Source organism: Rhinatrema bivittatum, chromosome 11 (genome assembly GCF_901001135.1).
Source record: "Rhinatrema bivittatum chromosome 11, aRhiBiv1.1, whole genome shotgun sequence".
NCBI lineage: Eukaryota > Metazoa > Chordata > Amphibia > Gymnophiona > Rhinatrematidae > Rhinatrema > Rhinatrema bivittatum.
Genome location: NC_042625.1, coordinates 36,011,700 through 36,031,737, shown reverse-complemented (window position 1 = coordinate 36,031,737; position 20,038 = coordinate 36,011,700). Strand labels below are relative to the sequence as shown.

Sequence of the window (20,038 nt, the reverse complement as noted above, 5' to 3'; positions counted from 1 at the left end):
AGACTACACACACTGTGCGGTTTTGCAGAGAAAAAGTACTCACAGGGAACATAATTCTCAAAACCGTTTACACGGAGAGAAAGCATTTTATTCATAGAAATGGCTTGCTATAAAACTGCCTACCCAATATGCAGGTAAATATATGGGTGTATGTCATGACTGTCAGGAGATGCTCCTAAGGGTGGGGTTGGGGAAGGCCATGTATGCAAATTTTTATAGGAAATTTGTGCAGATGTTTTAGCAGGTGTAATTGTGAAATCATTTTCAAGGGAAAGCATGTGCATACTTTTCTTGTGAAAAACTGTGTAACTTACACATGTATCTGCAGGCTAATTCATGCAGGATGTAATAAAATAACCCCCAGAAAAAGGAGAGATAAAGCCTTGCAGATACTTTTGCCCTAGGCAATTTTTAAAGGGAAAGTATGCATCTACATTTTCCGTGGACATGCAACAGCTATACAAGTTGGGTGACATCATGCAATGGGGCTGAATCAGTTACTTTTCTCTCAGCTCAGAGAAAAGTAACATGGGAAGTGTGCAGCACTTCACATGTTGCCATCACCATGCAACCCTCCCTCAGTCTTTTTTTGTCCGCTCGTGCAAATAGTTGAAAATTTTCTCTCTCTCGTCATAACGGCAATTTTTGATTGAATTAAAAAAAATATATAATCTAAAGCTTCATCAGCGAAGAAAAGGAAGAGACCTTTTAAATCCTGTGGTAAACATCCCCACATGAGCCACTAGCTACAGAAGATTTAAAATGTCTCATGGAAGACACTTTTACTAATTGCCAAAACAGCACAAAGAGAAAAAATGGTAGCTTTCAAACCAACGCACATTGGTACAGGTATGTCAGCCCGCAACCAGGGATGTGGTGATTTTATAATCTGCATGCATGTTATAAATAGCCTGGTCATACGCACCATGTGTGCCAAATTTTAATTGGGCATGCAAATCCTGCTTCTATTGAGTGTCGGGGTATTTTACAAGGGGCACACACCCACTCCATTGCTAATTTACCAGTTTGTCCACCAGTTCACCCAGTTAACAGCTAGGTCGTCCAAACCCCCCTGGTTTGACAGCCTACATTCCCCCATAGTTACCCCAGACCCTTTAAACCCCTCAGTAATGGCTTGATCCTTTTCTCTTATAACTTACACCTCATCCATAGCAGAAATAAAGTTAAATGGCAAAGGAACTTGGTCTACACTAGGGTGCATAAGCATTTACGTGTGCATCTTTTGGCCAGGCCCAGAAATGCCTATGCCCCACCCAGAGCCTGCCCACATCTCACCCTGTTTTGGAAACGTTTCATATGTGCACACTGCAGCATTTATGTGCTTTTTAAAATATGCATGGGCCCGGATTTTCAGAGGATTTACGTCTAGGTCCTGGGGCTTCAAAAAAGGGGCAGGGAGGGTGCAGAGCCAGAGGCCTCCGGCACAGCGGCCATTTGCCAGAGGCACACACATGAGGTAAAATAAAGGCCGGGGGGGTGTATTAGGATAGGGCTAGGGGAAGGGAGGGTAGGTTAGGGGTTAGGAAGTTCCCTCCAAGGCCGCTCCGAAATCGGAGCGGCCTGGGATGGAACGGGGGAAGACTGCGGGCGTTGGCGCACACAAGTTGCACAATTGTGCACTCACTTGCGTGCACCAACCCCCGATTTTATAACATGCGTGCACTAGCACGCACATGTTATAAATCGGGCATCCATGCGTGCATGCCATGGTAGCGCGCGCACATGGATGCCCATGCGCAATTTCTTAAAATTTACCCCTTGGTGCGAACAAGCCTAACTTATTCGCATATTACCTAATTAATGGGAGTGTCGGGTTTTTTAAAATTCACCTTTAAGTGAACAGATTCTAATTATCTACCCACGGTACACTCAAATATTCAAAAATACTTAGAACTGATCTAAAGATTTTGCTGAAAGTAGTATCTCAATTTCATCTTGACCAAGCTGCAATGTTGCTAATATTTTTCTAAAACATCATAGAACATCAACTGAACAAGCTTTACATACATTAGATTATAGAAGGGCACTCTTATTCTTTCTGAACAAAACTAAGTCATACAGAAAATCATGCCAACTATTTGTATCCTATGATGTCAATAGAAAAGTAGATTCTGTGAAGAAGCAATCTTTGTCTAGATGGATTACACAATGTATATCTCATTGATATTCAAGCATAAAGTACACACTATCAAGACCAGCAAAAGCCCATCAGGTTAGAACCACTGCCACCTTAATGGAAAAATTGGTTACCTGCTAATTTTCATTCCTGTAGTACCACAGATCAGTCCAGACTCCTGGGTTTGCCTCCCTGCCAGCAGATGGAGACAGAGAAAGTTTCACTGACACTGTACATAACCTAGTGTGCCACCTGTAGTCCTCAGTATTGACCTGTACCCCAGACAAGATAACAGTAACAGCCATACATTTCTAAGCACACTTCTAATTAAACTCTCTTCTCTCCAATGAGCCAGAAGAAGGTGAAGTTGCCCAAAAAGACATTGGAAAAATCATTTCCCAAATTTAACATATGCAATCAACATTGAAAACCTGAAACCTTCAACTCCACACTATATAAAAAGCAATGGTACAATCTGGGGACTCTCCCTTCCACATTAAATGGGTGGCAATCTTGACTGATCTGTGATACTACAGGAATGAAAATTAGCAGGCAAGAACCAATTTTCCTTTCCCTGTAAATATCCAGATCAGTCCAGACTCCTGGGATGTACCTAAACTCCCCTTAACTAAGGTGGGACCTGGAGAGTTCTGCTCATAGAACACTCTCACCAAATCATTTGAAAATCAGAGTCCCAACAATGCCAAGCAAAAGTGTGCAACAACTTCTCACTAGCCGCCCAGCAAATTTCATGCGGAGACACCTGTTGTGACTCAGTCCAGGAAGTTGCCTGAGAAGATATGGAGTGCGGAGGCCTTTTAGAAATGTAAGTCAACTCAATCGCTTCCATCAGTCACTGCACAATTATAGCCTTTGACGCCTTACTTTCCTTCTTTAGACCACTCCACAGTACAAAGAAATAATCCGATCTACAAAGAGGTGATCCGATCTACGTAAATCATAAGTGACCTTTAGATACCTTATTAATGCACACCTCCCATCTAAGAGCCTAAGGTCCCCTGTGTGAGGTGAAGAGGAATCCAAATCCAAAAAAGCTGGAATTTCCACTGCTTAACTAAGATGGAATGCTGAGACTACCTGAAACAAAAAAGAAGGCACCTTGAATAAAGATATCCCCGAATCAGACATTTGTAGGAAGGAATCTCGACATGAGTGTGCCTGGAGCTTCGAAATTCTCCTGGCTGAGCAAATAGCCACCAAGAAAACCACTTTAAGAATCAAGTCCTTAACCGGGGCTCTCCTTAGGGGGTCAAACCGAGCCTCACACAATCCTCTAAGGACTAAATTCAGATTCCAAGATGAACAAATGTTCTGCATCTGAGTTCTTAGCTCCCCAAAGGAACTATATAACATCTGGATGTACAGACAGAGACTACCCTTGCACCTTACCCCGGAGATGACCTAAAGTCGCTACCTGGATTCTCAGAAAGAGTCCTTTGACCAAGCACCTTTCTGTAGAAAATCCAAAATATGCTACACCACACCTGAACAGGCTGAGGCTGCTCTCCATCAACAGCAGACCAGGACTTGAAGATCCTCCAGATTCACACATACATCAAGGATGTAGAAGGTCATCTAGCCTGCAATAAGGTGGAAATAACCGCTTCACAACATCCCCTCTATCTCAGTCATCTCCTCTAAGAAGAGAAACTGCAAGACAAAATTGAGCCGCCTGACCCAAAAATATTGGGCCCTGGTGGAAAACAGTCGACCGATGTCTAAACCTCAGGGGCCGTCTATGGCCATGTTGACCAGATCCAGGAAGCATGTTTGACGTGGCCATTCTAGAGGTATCAGAATCACATTGCCTGGATGTTTCTCTATCCAACGTAACCCTTTGTCCGCCAGAGGCCACAGAGGGAGTACAAAGAAGAATCCCTCAAGTCCACGGCAGCATCAGAGCTCCAATTCCTTCTGTACCATGTTCTATTCAGCAGATGCAAAACTGTGATGCCTTAAAATTCTCTTTGGTTGGGATACCCCCATCTTCCATGAATGAGACACATTGCTAACTCTGTTAGCTCCCATTCCCTGGGGTCTTTCTCCAACTGAGAAAATTCACCTGAACATTGCTCACTCCGGCAATGTGAGATGCTGCCAGCCACTCTAAGTGCTGCTCTACCCAGAGAACCAACTCCTGGGCTTCTTGAGCCACTGCCTGATTCTTGGTTCTGCCTTGTTGGTAGATGTAGGACACCATCATCACATTGTCTGATAGGATCCTTACTGAATGGCTGCATAACCTTGGCAGACAGGCAAGCAATGCAAAATGCACCACTCTCATCTCTAATCGACTCATAGACCTTGAGGCCTCTTGTTTCAACCACTGGCCCTGCACCAACTCATCTTACCACACCGCCCTCCATCCAGAGAGGCTTGCATCGGTAGTGACTATTACCCAATTCGGAACCTCTAATTCCGCACCACGCTCAAGACTAGTGCGAGTAAGCCATCAAGAATACCATTCTAACAGAGAGGGAAGATAAAATTCTTCCAATAATGGATTCTAGCGGGAGAGAAGGGCCCTCTGCTGAGGCTGCATATGTGCAAACACCTAATGCATTAATTCCAATGTTGATGCCAATAGAATCCAGGACTTGTAAATAGTTCCAGACCATGGGCACCGAAAGCTCTAGCACAAGCCTAATCTGACTCTGCAATTTTAGCAATCTCTCTCCATGAGAAAAATTCTCTCTGCAAGCGTGTCGAACTGAACTCCCAGATACTCCAGAGTTTGAAATAGGACTAAATGGCTTGTTGCTAAGTTTACCACCCATCCTAGAGACTTCAAGCACATTGGTACCTTTTGTACTGGATGTCGACAGAGGTCCTCTGATTTCACACAAATGAGCCAGTTGTCCAGACTAGGATGCACACCCTCCTTTTAAAATGCGGCCACCCCCATAACCGTCACCTTGGTGAAGGTATGTTGAGCCATCACCAGCCGAAAGGAAGAGCTCAAAACTGAAAATGTTCCCTTAGGACCATGATCCTCAGGAATCTCTGGTGCTCTGGCTTGATGGCTATGTGCAGATATGCCTCTATCAAGATGAGAGATGCCAAGAACTCTCCCTTGCATAGCGCTGCTATGACGGACCTCAGAGTATCTATGTGAAAATACGGAATCTTGAGAGCTGCATTTATCTTCTTTAAATCCAGTATCTCTTGAATTGGATATGGGGGAAGAAGAAACAGGACACTTAACTTAAAACTGATCTCCAGTCACGCTGACACCCAAATTTTCAAGCCCTGCATGTGCAAAAAATAGGGGATATGCGCTTGGCGGGGCCATGTGCGCACAAAGCACATTTTAGAAGCAGCCCAGCCAGGCGCATACCTCCCGGTATGCGCAGAAGTGCTGGGCCATCCAAAAGGGGCAGGCCAAGGGGCAGGATCTGGGCGGGGGCCAGCCGGGACAGCGCCATTAGACACTGTCTGCCGGTGCACGGAAATTATATCTGCTCGGAAGGAGCAGTAAGTTTGAAAACAAAACATTTTGGCTAGCTAGGTAGGGGTTAGAGATTGGGGAGGAGACAGGAAAAGGTAGGAAGGGTAGTTAGGGGGATAGAGAAGTTCGCTCCCAGTCTGTTCCTAGGAGGGAACTGGGAAAGGCCCACTTGCATCACTGCAAGTATTTTTTTTAAATCCCCCCCCCATTTCGCGCGCTATACAACACCCACCTGCAAATGCGCACGCTGATTAAAATTGGCTGCACATTTGCGTGCAGAATTCATATTTTATAACATATGCGCAGCGATGCCCACGCACGTTTTTGAAAATCAACCCCTAAGCGAGTGAGCCAAGATTTGGGCCACGCCGAGCGTGTTCAGAGTCTGAACCAAAAATTTGAACAGAGTCCGAAGCAGCTCTCAATCATAAACAATATCTCCCTCTTCTAGAGGTGAGAAAGCCAAATTCCCATCAGAATCCTCTGATGACTCATGAACCACATCCCATTGAACATTACTAGGATCTAGCCTCCCTGTGGCATTTGCTCACTGTGACTAACAAATGGGAGGCCTGAGCATGTGATCACTATATAGTAGGTTGCTTCGCCTTCGCCTGGTGCCCCTACAGAAAGGTCTACAGACCCTGGAAACATTCCATGCAGGAGAAAGAGGATAGATCTATACTGGACCCCAAAGGCTCAACCTTACTCTCTCCAACCTTTCTCTCTTGGGGAAGCTTCTGCCCTCAGGAACAAGGGAGGAGGAGAACTGACCATTGCCTCACCTCCCACTCCACTCCCCTCCAGAGACAACATAGGCCGAGAGGATGGCCCAACATGGGCAAAAGCTGAATCTGTCAAATCACTTTGAGCACCTAAACAGAGCTGAGATAAACGGAGAGAGAGTGAGGACTGAATTGCTATCTGACAGCAAGCCACACAGATGGCAAGGCACTTGGACCTGTTCGTCCCGGGTGCCTAGCTCTGATGTACTTTGGCTCTAGGCAGCCTCCTGCGCGCACCAATGCTACCTGGGCGTATGTGCACACCCCTCCAGAATGCGTGCAAATATGCGCACAAGTACATGTGCAAATACTCATTCATATAGGCCATGGTAGTGCGCACACAAATACTTGCGCAAATACATCCTCAAATTTAGGTTGTAGTCTTATACGCAGAAGTACCAGCGCAAATACACGCTCCATTCTAGGTCACAGCATTATACACACAAGTACATACGTAAAACCTCGCTTAAGTCCCTGCGCAAATAAGCGCTCAAGTCTAAGTTGCAGACTTATGTGCTCAAATCTAGGCCATGGCCTTATGTGCACAGGTCCTTGCGCAAGCAACCACCATGCGACGAGAGTAAGCACACACTCCTACTCACACGGGAAAAGAACCTCGGCCGCACCATACCACGCGGCTAAGCAAAGCCTGCCTGCACGTTCAGTGAATTAAGGCCCAGATCCATTCAATAACCAGAACCGAAAATCATTCACGGTCTGAAGAGCTTCTCAACAGCTCAGGCCTCTTGACCAGCCACAAATCCATGGAGACTGGGGCCAAAAGCCAGCACGTCGCACTGCTTGTTCCACTAAACAAGCTTTGCGCATAAACAAATTAAAACTGGCATAAGACCTCTACCAGAACCAGAGACTCCTTCTCAGTGCTAGTGCCTCTCTGCGCCTCCGCAGGACAGGGAACTGCTGGTGATAGTTGAGGAGGGAATTCCCTGTCTCTCCCACTGAAGCTACTAGGGAATTGAAAATGACCACTGTTTCCACCCATGAGGCTCGTTCTACTGGTGCGGCCATGCTTGACGCAGACCCCCGAATGACATGCCAGCCTTTGCGCACACACAGCACCACCAGGACCTCAACGGCAAGCAGGAAGCGCACACCCGGTATCCTCTGCAGGCAGAGAAGCTGGTGAAAAACTCCATTGCCAAGATCCCCGAGCTGCTAAGGTACTCCCTCCCAGAAATCCGATGCTGCACAGATTCCTCTAACTAATTCCTTGTTCTTTTTTTATTTTTTTAAACTCTGAGAACAAATAAAGATACATAGAAACCAATATTTTCCTTTGGTGCAGAGGTTCTGGTTCTAGGAGCACTTGCCACATGGCAGATCAGAAAAGAGCCAGACCACTGCCTATATCCGTCTCCTTTCACCAAACTTTAGTGATCCAGCCCAGGACAAACCATATAAAAAGGATGCTTCCCTGCTCCACTGGGATTTGCAGTGCAGAACTTCCAGCAGGCACCTCCGCTGTCTCGTGGGGGATCAAGGATCTGGACCACCAGATGTCCACCCCACGGACCTCTGGACCAAGCTATCAGAAGGGGCAACAACCCCCTGCTCTTCCACCTCAAATCTGGGGGGATGGCCCTACCAGGTCCTCAAAACCACTCCCTGGGAGGATCCAGAAATTTTGACTTTTAATCTTTTTTTTTTTCTCTTCAGACTGCAGGTTTTACACCATCTACCATCTGCTGGAGACAGACACCGTGCAAGAGCATTCACTGTCAACATCAAGGCTGTCAGAGCTAACACCCCAGCTCATTATGAGTGACTAGCAGTGGTGATGACTTGATCCAAATTGGCTCTGTTACTGACAGCTGAAAGAGTAGTGAAAACTTACACCTGCCTGGAACTATGAGGACCATGGTTCTATAGTCCTGCTTCAGCTTTGCCAGGGTCTTGGATATGTGCAGTATTGGTGGGTAAACATAGAAAGACTCTATCTTAAGTGTATGGAGAAGATGTCATGCACTACACAGTGTGCCTGATCTCTCCTTGAGCCAAATTTGTTTATGTAGAATATGGCTACTTGACTGCCTATTTGGATGAGCAATGTCGGGTTGGACAGGACATGCTAGAACACTATTAGTGCCAACTATATTGCTCTGAGTTCCAGAGATTAATGCTAAAATAGGTCTCATGCGGGAGGAACACATGTGCTGTAAGGATCACATGGTATAATGGCATTTGAAATTGGTATCCCGCTGTCAGATTGTCCCTTACCAGCCACACCACCAAGGACTTTCTCTGATCATTCTTATGCTGTGACCGAGACTATGGCTGCTTCTACTGATGACACAGGGACCTCTGACTGCTTTGTGCAATCTGGCTCTTGGGAGTATATAGACCATTGAAGCCATATGGTTCAGCATCCTGAGAAAGACCCTTGTATAGACTGCAAACCATTGCTAGAGTACCCAGTCATGGGGGAGGAAGACCTCAATGTACAGAACAACAAAAAGAAAATTATTCCTTACCTGCTAATTTTCGTTCCTGTAGTACCATGGATCAGTCCAGACAGTGGGTTATGTCCCCCGTCCAGCAGATGGAGTCAGAACAGACTTCGAGAGGTGTTGCCATATAGACCAGTGCACCCTCTGCAGGAGCTCAGTATAAAGTATATCAAAGCCCAAATAGAGAAAAGGACAGTCTGGATCAAATATGTTTAACCATAAATTCAACCACAAATGTAACATTAACAGTCACCCTTAAGCAAAATAGCCAACTTGTAGGGAGCTGTGAACATAGAAATGAAAATTGAAAGATACAGTACGCTGCTGAAGAGGAAAGAACACCCAAGCAGTACAAAACTGAGCAGAGCAGAACCAAGAACCCAAGAGCGGTGGGCGTCTGGACTGATCCATGGTACTACAGGAACGAAAATTAGCAGGTAAGGAATAATTTTCTTTTCCCTGTACGTACCAGGATCAGTCCAGACGGTGGGATGTACCCAAGCTTCCCTAAATCGGGTGGGGCCCTGAGAGGCCTGCTCGGAGAACCTGGTCGCCAAAGTGCCCAGAGTCTGGAGATGCCAGGTGCAGCCGGTAATGCCTCGAAAAAGTGTGCAGCGATTTCCATGTTGCCGTGCGACAAATCTCCTGAGAGGAGACAGAGCGGACCTCCGCCCAGGAGGCTGCCTGTGAGTGGGTAGAGTGAGCTATGATGCCGCGAGGAGGAGTTCGTCCCGCTCCAATCTAAGATGCAGAAATGCTGTCCTTTAGCCATCTAGCAATCGTCGTCTTCGAGGCCTGTGAACCCTTCTTCGGACCCGACCATAGCACGAACAGATGATCGGAGACCCTGAAGTCATAAGTAGCCTCCAGGTAGCGAAGCAATGTGCGCTTGACATCCAAGAGACGAAGGGACCTCGGTTCATCGGAAGTGAAGGATGGAAGCTCTACCGTCTGGTTCAAGTGGAAAGACGATACCACCTTCGGGAGAAAGGACGGAACGGTGCAGAGGGAGAGCACAGAGTCCGTGAATCGGAGATAAGGTTCTCTGCAGGACAATGCTTGAAGGGATCCCTCACCGAAGGTCGCAAATGTTTGACCCCCTTGAGGAAACGTGCGATGTCCGGCTGGAGCAGGAGGGAGCCGCCATGCTGTACTAGCGAGCCAAGAGCGGCCACCTGGACCCGAAGAGAATTATAGGCGAGTCCTTTGTCCAGTCCATCCTGGAGAAACTGTAGAATCTGGGGTACCGATGCCCTCGTGGGGCGAGTGCCCTGGTTCGAACACCACATCTCGAAGACCTTCCAGACTCGTACGTAAGCTACCGAGGTAGACGTCTTCCGGGCCTGCAGCAGAGTCGAGACTACCGCCTCCGGGTAGCCCCTGCGTCTGAGTCGACGCCTCTCAAAAGCCAGGCCGCAAGACAGAAGAGTTCTGCCTGCTCGAAAAATACCGGGCCCTGGTGAAGGAGACGTGGAAGATGTCCCAGTCGAATCGGTCCGTCGTAGAAGGTCTGTAAAACCAGGGTCGACGGGGCCACTCGGGGGCGACGAATATCACGGACCCCTGATGGCCTTCTATTCTGCGGAGAATTTTTCCCACCAGGGGCCAGGGAGGGAAGACGTAGAGAAGCAGATGTGGAGGCCACGGGAGGACTAGGGCGTCCACCCCTTCCGCGCCGCGCTCTCTTCTGCGACTGAAGAAGCGGGGGGCCTTGGCGTTGAAGGAGGTCACCATCAGGTCCAAGTGCGGCGCCCCCCACCGGCGGACAAGAAGTTGCATCACTTCATCGGAGAGGGACCATTCTCTGAGATCCAGCTGTTGGCGACTCAGGTAGTCCGCCTGAACGTTGTCCACCCCCGCGATGTGTGAGGCTGCGAGACGGGCTAGGTGAATATCTGCCCACTCCATCAGGCGAGCTGACTCAAGCGAGACGTGTCGACTTCTCGTACCTCCCTGCCGATTGATGTAGGCCACGGTGGTGGCATTGTCCGAGAGAATCCTGACCTCCCGGTTCCGCACTAGCGGAAGGAAATGCCGGAGTGCCAGATGCACCACTCTGGTTTCCAGTCGATTGATCGGCCACGACACTTGTGCTTTCGACCATGTCCCCTGCGCGGCGCTTCGATCGCAGACGGCTCCCCATCCGATGAGGCTGGCATCGGTGGTCACCACCACCAATTGGGAACCTCGAGGGAGACGCCGCGAGCCAGATGCGACGGATCCAGCCACCAACGCAGACTGTCCTTGGCAACCTGCGGGAGGGGAAGTATCATCTGATAATCCTGTGAAACAGGTTTCCAGCGGGAAAGGAGAGCCGCCTGTAGGGGACGGAGGTGTGCGAACGCCCAGGGCACGAGGTCGATGGTGGAGGCCATCACGCCCAAAAGCTGAAGATAGTCCCAGGAGGTGGGTTCTGGCAACGCAGAAAACCGTCGTATGTGTTCCCGCAAGTTCACCACCCAGCCCAGGGAGCGAAGCACCTGGATGACCCTGGTTACTGAAGACTGTCCATGGGCGAAAGACTTCGCGCGTATCAGCCAGTCGTCTAGATAGGGATGAACGAGAATGCCCTCCTTCCTTAGGGTCGCCGCCACTACCACCATGATCTTGGTGAATGTGCGGGGAGCGGTCACCAACCCAAAGGGGAGTGCCTTGAACTGAAAGTGTTGGCCCAGGATCTTGAAACGGAGGAACCGCCAGTGAGCTGGAAGGATGGGTATGTGCAGGTAAGCCTCCGTCAGATCCAGGGAAGCTAGGAACTCCCCCCTGGTGCACTGCTGCGATTACAGAGCGTAGCATCTCCATGCGGAACCAGAGGACCCGTAATGACTTGTTGACCTCCTTTAGATCCAGGATGGGCTGAGAGGAGCCGTCCTTTTTGGGTACGACAAAGTATTTATTTATTTATTTAACATCTCTTTTATACCGATATCCGTTCGCACATCGCATCGGTTCACAATAAACAAAAACTTTTGGGCGGGGCCCTTACATGTAACAGATAACTTAGTGAACTAGGAAAAATACAATTAACTTTTGGGAGGAGCCCTTACATATAAAAAACATCAATGGGTAGATGCAATGCAATAGAACTGTAACTATAACTATATACATGAGAGTGCACAGTACAAAATCAGCAGACATAAGGCGTTCATAACAAAATAACAGTGTAAAATTCGCAGAGGGGTTTTATGTAATAGGGGGTGACATGGGGTAGGCTTGTTGAAAGAGCCAGGTTTTAAGTTTCTTTTTGAAAGTGGGGGTATATGTCTCCATGCGAATATCGTGGGGCAGGGAGTTCCATATGGCGGGGCCGGCAAGAGAAAAGGCTCTGTTTATAGTAGAGGAGAGTTTAAAAGATTTGATAGATTGGGCACGAAGTGTTCCTTGGAGGGCTGGGCGGGTAGGTCTCTTGGAGGTGCGAGGTAGGAGGGGGGGATTAAGCCAGTTGAGGTTGGAATTTAATAGACTCTTGTGTATGATAGTGTTTTATATAGAATTCGTGACTGTATAGGGAGCCAGTGTAGTTCGATAAGTGTGGGAGTGATGTGATCTCTTTTCTTTGTGTTTGACAGTATCCGAGCGGCGGCATTTTGTAGGAATTGTAATGGCTTAGTGTGTGTTGCGGGAATGCCAAGGAAGAGTGCATTGCAATAGTCAATTTTCGATAAAATAATAGACTGGAGTACTGTACGGAAAACAGTGAAGTGTAGTAGGGGTCTGAGTTTCTTTATCGTTTGTAGCTTAAAATAGCAATCCTTTATGATGGATTTAATGAATGGTTTAAAAGAAAGGTGATTATCAATAATGACTCCTAAATTACAAGTGTGCGATGGGAAATTGGTGGATGAGTAAGCAAGTGGGATGTCTGGGAGCGGTTGCCTATTAGATATGATTAATAGCTCAGTCTTGTTGGAATTTAGAGCTAGGTGCATGTCCTTTAGGAGTTGGTTGATGGAGGAAAGACAGGATTCCCAGTTTTGTAAAGCAGTTTGGATAGAGTCAGAGAAAGGGAAGATGAGTTGCACATCGTCAGCATAAATAAAATGCTTGATGTGCAGGTTAGTGAGAAGTGTGGTAAGGGGAATCATGTATATATTAAATAGCGTCGAGGAGAGTGAAGAACCTTGGGGCACACCTTGGGGAAGACTGATGGGATCAGATTCATAGTTGTCCACTAGGACAGTAAAAGAGCGATTTTGTAGATACGATTGAATCCAGGCGAAGGCATTGCCAGTGATCCCAATACTTCTGAGGATGTTGAGTAGTACATCGTGATTGACTGTGTCGAACGCAGCCGAGATGTCAAGCATGGCGATCAGATAGGAGGATCCTGAGTCGGTTCCTCTGATAAGAGTATCGTGTAGGGAGAGGAGCAATGTTTCAGTACTTAAATGCTTCCTGAAACCATATTGGGTGGAAGGGAGGATGTTGTTTTGTTCAAGGTGATCGGAGAGGCGTGAATTAACTAGCTTTTCAAGAACTTTAGCTAGGAGGGGTAGGTTGGACACCGGTCTGTAATTAGAAAGGGTGGCGGGGTCAAGATTCGGTTTCTTGAGTAGCGGTTTCACTATTGCTTGTTTAAGAAAATTAGGGACAATGCCATGCTCTAGAGAACAGTTGAGAATATTTGAAAGAGGTTTGGCGATCACATTGTGTATAGATAGTAGGAGTTTAGAAGGGATGGTTTCAGAAGGATGTGTTGAGGGTTTCATTTTCTTTAGTATGTTCTCTACTTCTAGGGAGGATGAGGATTCAAAAGAGGAGAGGGAGACCGGAGAGTTGATATTGGGGAGACAGATATTGAGATTGTTGTGCGAGAATTGTGCCGTGATGGAAGATACCTTGTTTTTAAAAAATTGTGCTAACTCGTTGCAACGATTTTTAGAGGAGTTAGCCGGTTGTTGCGTGTGTGTGGGAGAAGTCAGGTCAGCAACCATAGCGAAAAGAGCCTTGGGGTTATATTGCAGACCATTTATTTTTTTGGCGTAGTATTCCCGTTTAGATTGTAGGATGGAATTTCTATATTCGTGCATACGTTGATAGTAGAGAGTTTTGGTTGCGGGGGATTGGTGTTTGCGCCAATAAATAAATAAATAAATAAAGTGTTGGTCCAGGATCTTGAAACGGAGGAACCGCCAGTGAGCTGGAAGGATGGGTATGTGCAGGTAAGCCTCCTGCACATGGAGTAGATGGAATAATGGCCAAGCCCACCTCGCCGAAGGGGACGGGAGAAATGGCCCCTATCTCCTGCAACCGGTCCAGAGTTTGCTGCACCGCTCTCCTCTTGAGGTCCGACCCGCAGGGGGAGAAGAGGAACCTGTCCCTCGGGGGGCGGACAAAGTCCAAGGCGTAGCCGTTCTTTATAGGGTCCAGGACCCACTGGTCTGAGGTGATACGCATCCACTCCTCGTAGAAATCTGAGAGACGACCCCCAATCCTGGGGGTGGAGGAGTGGGCGAGTCTGGCATCATTGAGTGGACTTGGGTGGGGGATTCCCTTGTCCCGTCGCATCGCGCACAGGCCTGCGCTCACGAAAGGACCGTGGCCAGGACTGGGATCTGGAGGAAGGTGTCCGAGGACCCGTCTGCCTGTAGCTCCTGTAGCGCCGCTGCGCTCTGGCCCTGGTTCGAGAAGAGGCAAAGGACCGTGAAGTACGTTGTCTATCCTCAGGAAGGCGGTGGACTGCGTTCTCCCCCAGGGACTTGATGATCTGATCCAGATCCTCTCCGAAGAGGAACTTGCCCCTGAAAGGGAGAGAACCTAGACTTGACTCGGAGGAGGCATCCGCCGCCCAGTTACGGAGCCACAAGAGGCGCCGAGCCGCGACTACCGAAACCATAGATCTCGCCAAAACTCGGAAGAGGTCATACAGTGCATCCGCCCCGTACGCTATGGCGGACTCCAAACGATCTGCCTGGGCGGATTCTTCGGGCGGCAGATCTTGAGAAGTGAGAAGTTGTTGCACCCAGCGAAGACTGGCCCTTTGCGTGAGCGAGCTGCACATGATCGCTCGCATCCCCAGGGCTGAGACCTCAAAAACCCGTTTGAGAAAGATCTCCAGCTTGTGGTCCTGAGTGTCGCGCAATGCCGCTCCGCCCGTCAACGGAATAGTCAACCTCTTAGTGACCGCCGATACTGCCGAGTCCACCTTTGGGACCTTGATGAGCTCCAGGAAATCCTCAGGAAGTGGGTACAACTTTTCCATTGCTTGGCTGACCTTTAAAGAGGCCTCAGGGGTGTCCCACTCCTTGGTCAGGAGCTGCAAGAAAGAATCGTGGGTGGGGAATGCCCGAGACCTCGGCCGGAGGGCAGCTAAGACTGGATCCCCCTTCTTGGAAGATGTGGTGACGGCTGGGGCAATAGGTGCTGGTGGGTCAGGCGGTGGGTCGAGGTCCAGCTCTAGGAGGATCTGAGGTATGAGGTCATCCAACTCCTCCCTCTGGAAAATGCGGAGCGCTTGCGGGTCGTCTCCCTCCGCTTGAGTGTCCGGCTGTACAGGGTCTGGGGGGGCCGGTGGATCCCCACCCCCAGAGCCGGAGCCGCCCCCACCCCTCCCGGGGCAAGATGTACCCAAGCGGTGACTCGGGGGGGCCCCCGAAACCGATCCCGCCAGGTCAAGGGGGTCCTGTGGAGCAGCCGGAAGACGAGGAGTTTTGGAGTTTTGGCGGGGGGGGGGGGGAACCCGTGGGCAGCCCACCGGGAGCCTCCAAACCCTGTAAATATGTGCTGTGCATTAACAAAATGAACTCTGGAGAAAATCTCGGCATGCTCGGGGGGGGGAGTCTGAGGAGGAGCCATCCGAGGGCCCCAGGTCCGGGAAGACCCCCTCCGGGGACAGATTCGGTAGGGAGACCTCCCGAAAGTCCCCACCTTCCTGCGTTGTGTGCCTGCCATCGGCGCGCTGGGAATTCAAAATGGCCGCCGTTCCCGCCAAAGGCGGCGAAGTGGCTGGCCCGCGCCGCCTGGGCCACGGTGAGGGGAGAAAAGAAAAAGTGCTGATCGTCTCTGAGGTGCCTTCTCCCCCGGGAAGGCATCGTGCGCAGATCCCCTCACACGATATCCTCGACCCCGGCTCGCCGCAGGCCGAACATTGGGATGGCCGCGGCATCATGGACGCCGGGGGAGGAAGAGAAACGCCGCGTGGGGGGGGCCCACCGAACGAGGAGGTGCCGCGGGGGGGGCCCTATCGGCCTGCGCTACCCACTAAAAAACGCCCTGAAGGCAGCAGGGGAATCTCCCCTCCCTGCAGCAGCAGCGGCCCCGGGGAAGACTAGTCTCAGGGCCGCGGGGCTATAGACGAAACCATGGAGAGGCCGGCACCACCGGCTTCCACGTGGCACAACGCTGAAAATAACCTAAGAGGAAAATACTGAAAAATAAAAGACAACCGTGACTTACCCCCGGCCAGGGAAGGAGGAGAGAGCGAGAGAGAAGGAGGCAGCACAGAAGTAAACCACGCCTCCCCAAAAATTGAACTAACTCTTTTTTTTTTTTTGGAAAAACTTGATCCAAACTGTTATGAAATCATAGGCAAGAGAAAAGAGCAGACAAAAACTAAATCTCTGCAAGCCTGGGGAAGCAACTGGTTCCCCTACTCTCATCTGCTGGAGTCAGAAAGATACTGAGCTCCTGCAGAGGGTGCACTGGTCTATATGGCAACACCTCTCGAAGTCTGTTCTGACTCCATCTGCTGGACGGGGGACATAACCCACCGTCTGGACTGATCTTGGTACGTACAGGGAATTCTGTATTTATTAAGAGATATTTGTGATGCCAAATACTGCACTAATGGATTAATGCAAAAATCTTTACTAACACAAGAAAATGACTTCCAAGCCTACTTACTTTTTGTTTACTGTAAATTTCATAGATTTGCCTGAGCCCCTTCATTTCAATCTGCACTTGGAGGAGGTCAGAATACATTGTGATTGGAAGGTCAAAAAGTTTCTCCGCATTGGCTAATTCCTGGCGATTTTTCTCATGTTTCAACAGTTCATCTTCAAAGATTTTCATGATTTCCAATCCTGTAAAAAGTAAAACATTGCCCTTACCTGTTTTTATTCATTTATTTAATCATATTTTAAAACGCCTTTCTTGAGAGCGCACAAGGTGAAATACAAATAAATAATATATAATGCAGTAATTTTAAACAATGTGCAGAACGCAGCACATACACACATAAGTTATGCTTGTATTTTATATAATATGCAGTGGAAGTTGCACAGTTTATAAAATACTGCATATCTCTGCCCCAAACGTAGACACATATGAGACAGTATGTGCACAAGTTTGTAATGGAATGGTACAAACAGGGGCAAAGGCCAGTCAGCATCATTTTGAAAAATGATGCTGACTGAGCCTTGGGCCCTCCACTGACCCCAATGAGCTTTGTAAAGGTAGTTGGGGAAAGCAGGGGGATCCAGAGTGGGGGTCACTAAGGCCACCGGATGAATTTTGGGGTTTGGGAGTGCCTACTTGGGATAACTATTATTGGGGACTGAGAGGGGGGGGCAGATCTTGGGGGTGGTGAATTTTAATAAAAAAGGGCCAGGGAGGAGTAGTTGAAAACATATGGAGGGGCTTCGGGTAGGGAGATGGGGCGTCGCCACGCAGTGTTTATTTTTAAATGTTTGTGGGGCTAACTCAAATAGCGGCCCTGGGGTGGGCAGAGGAGTGTCTAGTAAGCTCCTAGTGGCTTTTTAAACTAATTTTTGGGGAATGGGTCATGTTGAGCCGCATGACCCTTTAATTCTAGCATGGGAGCATCAGGACCCGTATTAAGATCCCGGTGCTCCCACAGTAGAATAACATTTTCTGAAAAGGTGTAGATAAAATAACATCACTGAAAAATTTCTATGTCAATCGTGTTATTTCACTTATATAGAATTTACTATGCATTAGATGCTTTGCATGCATCATGCAATTTTATAGAAGCAAATGAATGCAAAGCAGCTAGTTGTAATAGGGGCAGATTTTGTATCACAACAATGAGCAATTTTGTGAATATCACAAGGTATCGCCATAATAAGACTGTATCGCACAATAAACGCAGTTTAACGTGTGTTATAGCCCTATTGCAGCTTACTAAATGACGCCTTAAATCATTAAATATTAAGAGGTCCATATTCAAAAGCCATTTAGATATCTAAATGACTTACCTGGCTATAGTCAGCATTTCTCTGGATAAATTCTAGCCAGCTAATAAATTAGGTGGCTAGAATTTAGCTGGATAAGTTAAAGGCGGTCCAGGGGTGTGACTGAGAGGAGCTGAGTTAGCCGGCTAAGTTAACTGGCTAATTATGATATTCAGAGTTAGCCGGATGACTTAACCAGCTAAGTCTAGTCGCGACAAAGAGCTGTCCTAAAGGTAGCCGGCTATAGTTAGAAATCACAGACTGAATTATGGAAATTTCTGTTGAAAAGTTGGTACTGAATACTGCCCTGTCTCTTATACGATACTGGCATGAAAAATCCAGTATGCAAGGGAATCGAAGGTTGGTGGGGCATTTTCTGCATGCTGCACGACTCACAGTGGCTCATTTGTAGAAGAGGTTTCCCAAAATTTCCTGCTTAAAAATTAAGGTTGGAAAAACTCATCTATATGTTAAGAGACCAAGCTGATCCATATGATAAAGAGTGGGGTCTGTACTGGAAGTGACGCAACCAAGATGCTATTTCTGAGTAAATGGTAAGACGAAGAAGCAGAATTTGAATATGTAAACAGAAAAGCTACTATGAATGTTCTTTTGCTAATGATTTTAATACTTCAAAGATGCAAGTATCTCTGTTCAAAGGTGAATCTAAATAAACTATGTATGTGCGGTTATAAATAAAAAATCATGAAAAAAAAAAAGAGTGGAAAAACAGATGACTTTTGAAAAATCCAAAGGCTTTCAAGCATAACAGGGTGCAGCCAGCTGCTGAAAACCCCCATCACTGAGCTGCTAAGGTAGCTCCTCCCCTCGAACCTTGCTGCTGCAGCTCAGCTAACTAGTTCCTTCTTTTGTTTTGGTTTTTTTTACTATCCAAGAACGATAGCAATTGTTGCTTACCTGTAACAGGTGTTCTCACAGGACAGCAGGATGTTAGTCCTCACATATGGGTGATATCACAGGATGGAGGCCAATCACGGAAAACTTTTGTCAAAGTTTCCAGAACTTTGACTGGCCCCTACTGGGCATGCCCAGCATGGCACTAACCTTGCAGCCAGCAGGGGTCCCCCTTCAGTCTTATTTGAAAGCTACAGGCAGTGCCCAAAAATAAAACAACAAAATGTTACGAACACAACACCTCGGGGCGGCGGGCGGGTTTCGTGAGGACTAACATCCTGCTGTCCTGTGAGAACACCTGTTACAGGTAAGCAACATTTGCTTTCTCACAGGTCAAGCAGGATGGTAGTCCTCACATATGGGTGAGTACCGAGCTGAGGATGTCCGAGCATGCACCAAATGTACCCAACGGCATGCAACAGGCACAACAACTGGGGTGGAATTTGGTAGAGGGCATCCTGAACCCCACCGGGCAGGCGGAAGGGTGTTGGTACGTCATGTTGTAAACAGGTTACGAAGGACAGAGTGGCTGAAGATGGAATCTTGTCTTCCGGCCTTGTCCAAGTAATAGTGGGCTGCGAAAGTGTGGAGAGAACTCCAGGTGGCAGCCCTGCAAATGTCAGGAAGCGGCATCAATCGTAGGTGTGCTCCTGAAGTCGTCATGGCCCCTTTCAGAGTGTGCTTTAACAAGTTCTTGAAAAGGAATGCCTGCTTGCTGATAGCAAAAAGATATGCAGTCCGCCAACCAAGAGGAGAGAGTCTGCTTATCCACAGGTTGCCCTAATTTGTTGGGATGGAAAGAGATGAATAACTGAGTGCTCTTCCTGTGGGCAACTGTACGGTCTAGGTAGAACGCTAGAGCCCGTTAACAGTCAAGGGTATGCAGAGCCTGTTCCCCTGGATTGGAGTGGGGCTGGGAAAGAAGATAGTTAGTATGATGGATTGATTAATGTGAAACTCCAAAACTACCTTAGGTAAGAACTTAGGGTGAGTGCGGAGTACCGCCCGGTCCTGCAGAAGTTTAGTGTAAGGCAGATAGGTAACTAGGGCCTGTAACTCACTAACCCTGTGAGCTGAAGTGATAGCCAAAAGGAAAATCACTTTCCATGTGAGATATTTTTGGTCACAGG

At 48.0% G+C, this 20,038-nt stretch overlaps 1 protein-coding gene across 1 annotated transcript in view; it reads right to left on the bottom strand.

Moving 5' to 3' along the window:
* The window catches only part of DNAH10 (dynein axonemal heavy chain 10), a 952,322-nt gene that overhangs the window by 569,935 nt on the left and 362,349 nt on the right, over nt 1-20,038 (bottom strand). The window contains 1 exon segment of the mRNA XM_029571350.1: nt 16,705-16,883. Coding sequence (XP_029427210.1) covers nt 16,705-16,883 — 179 coding nt within the window.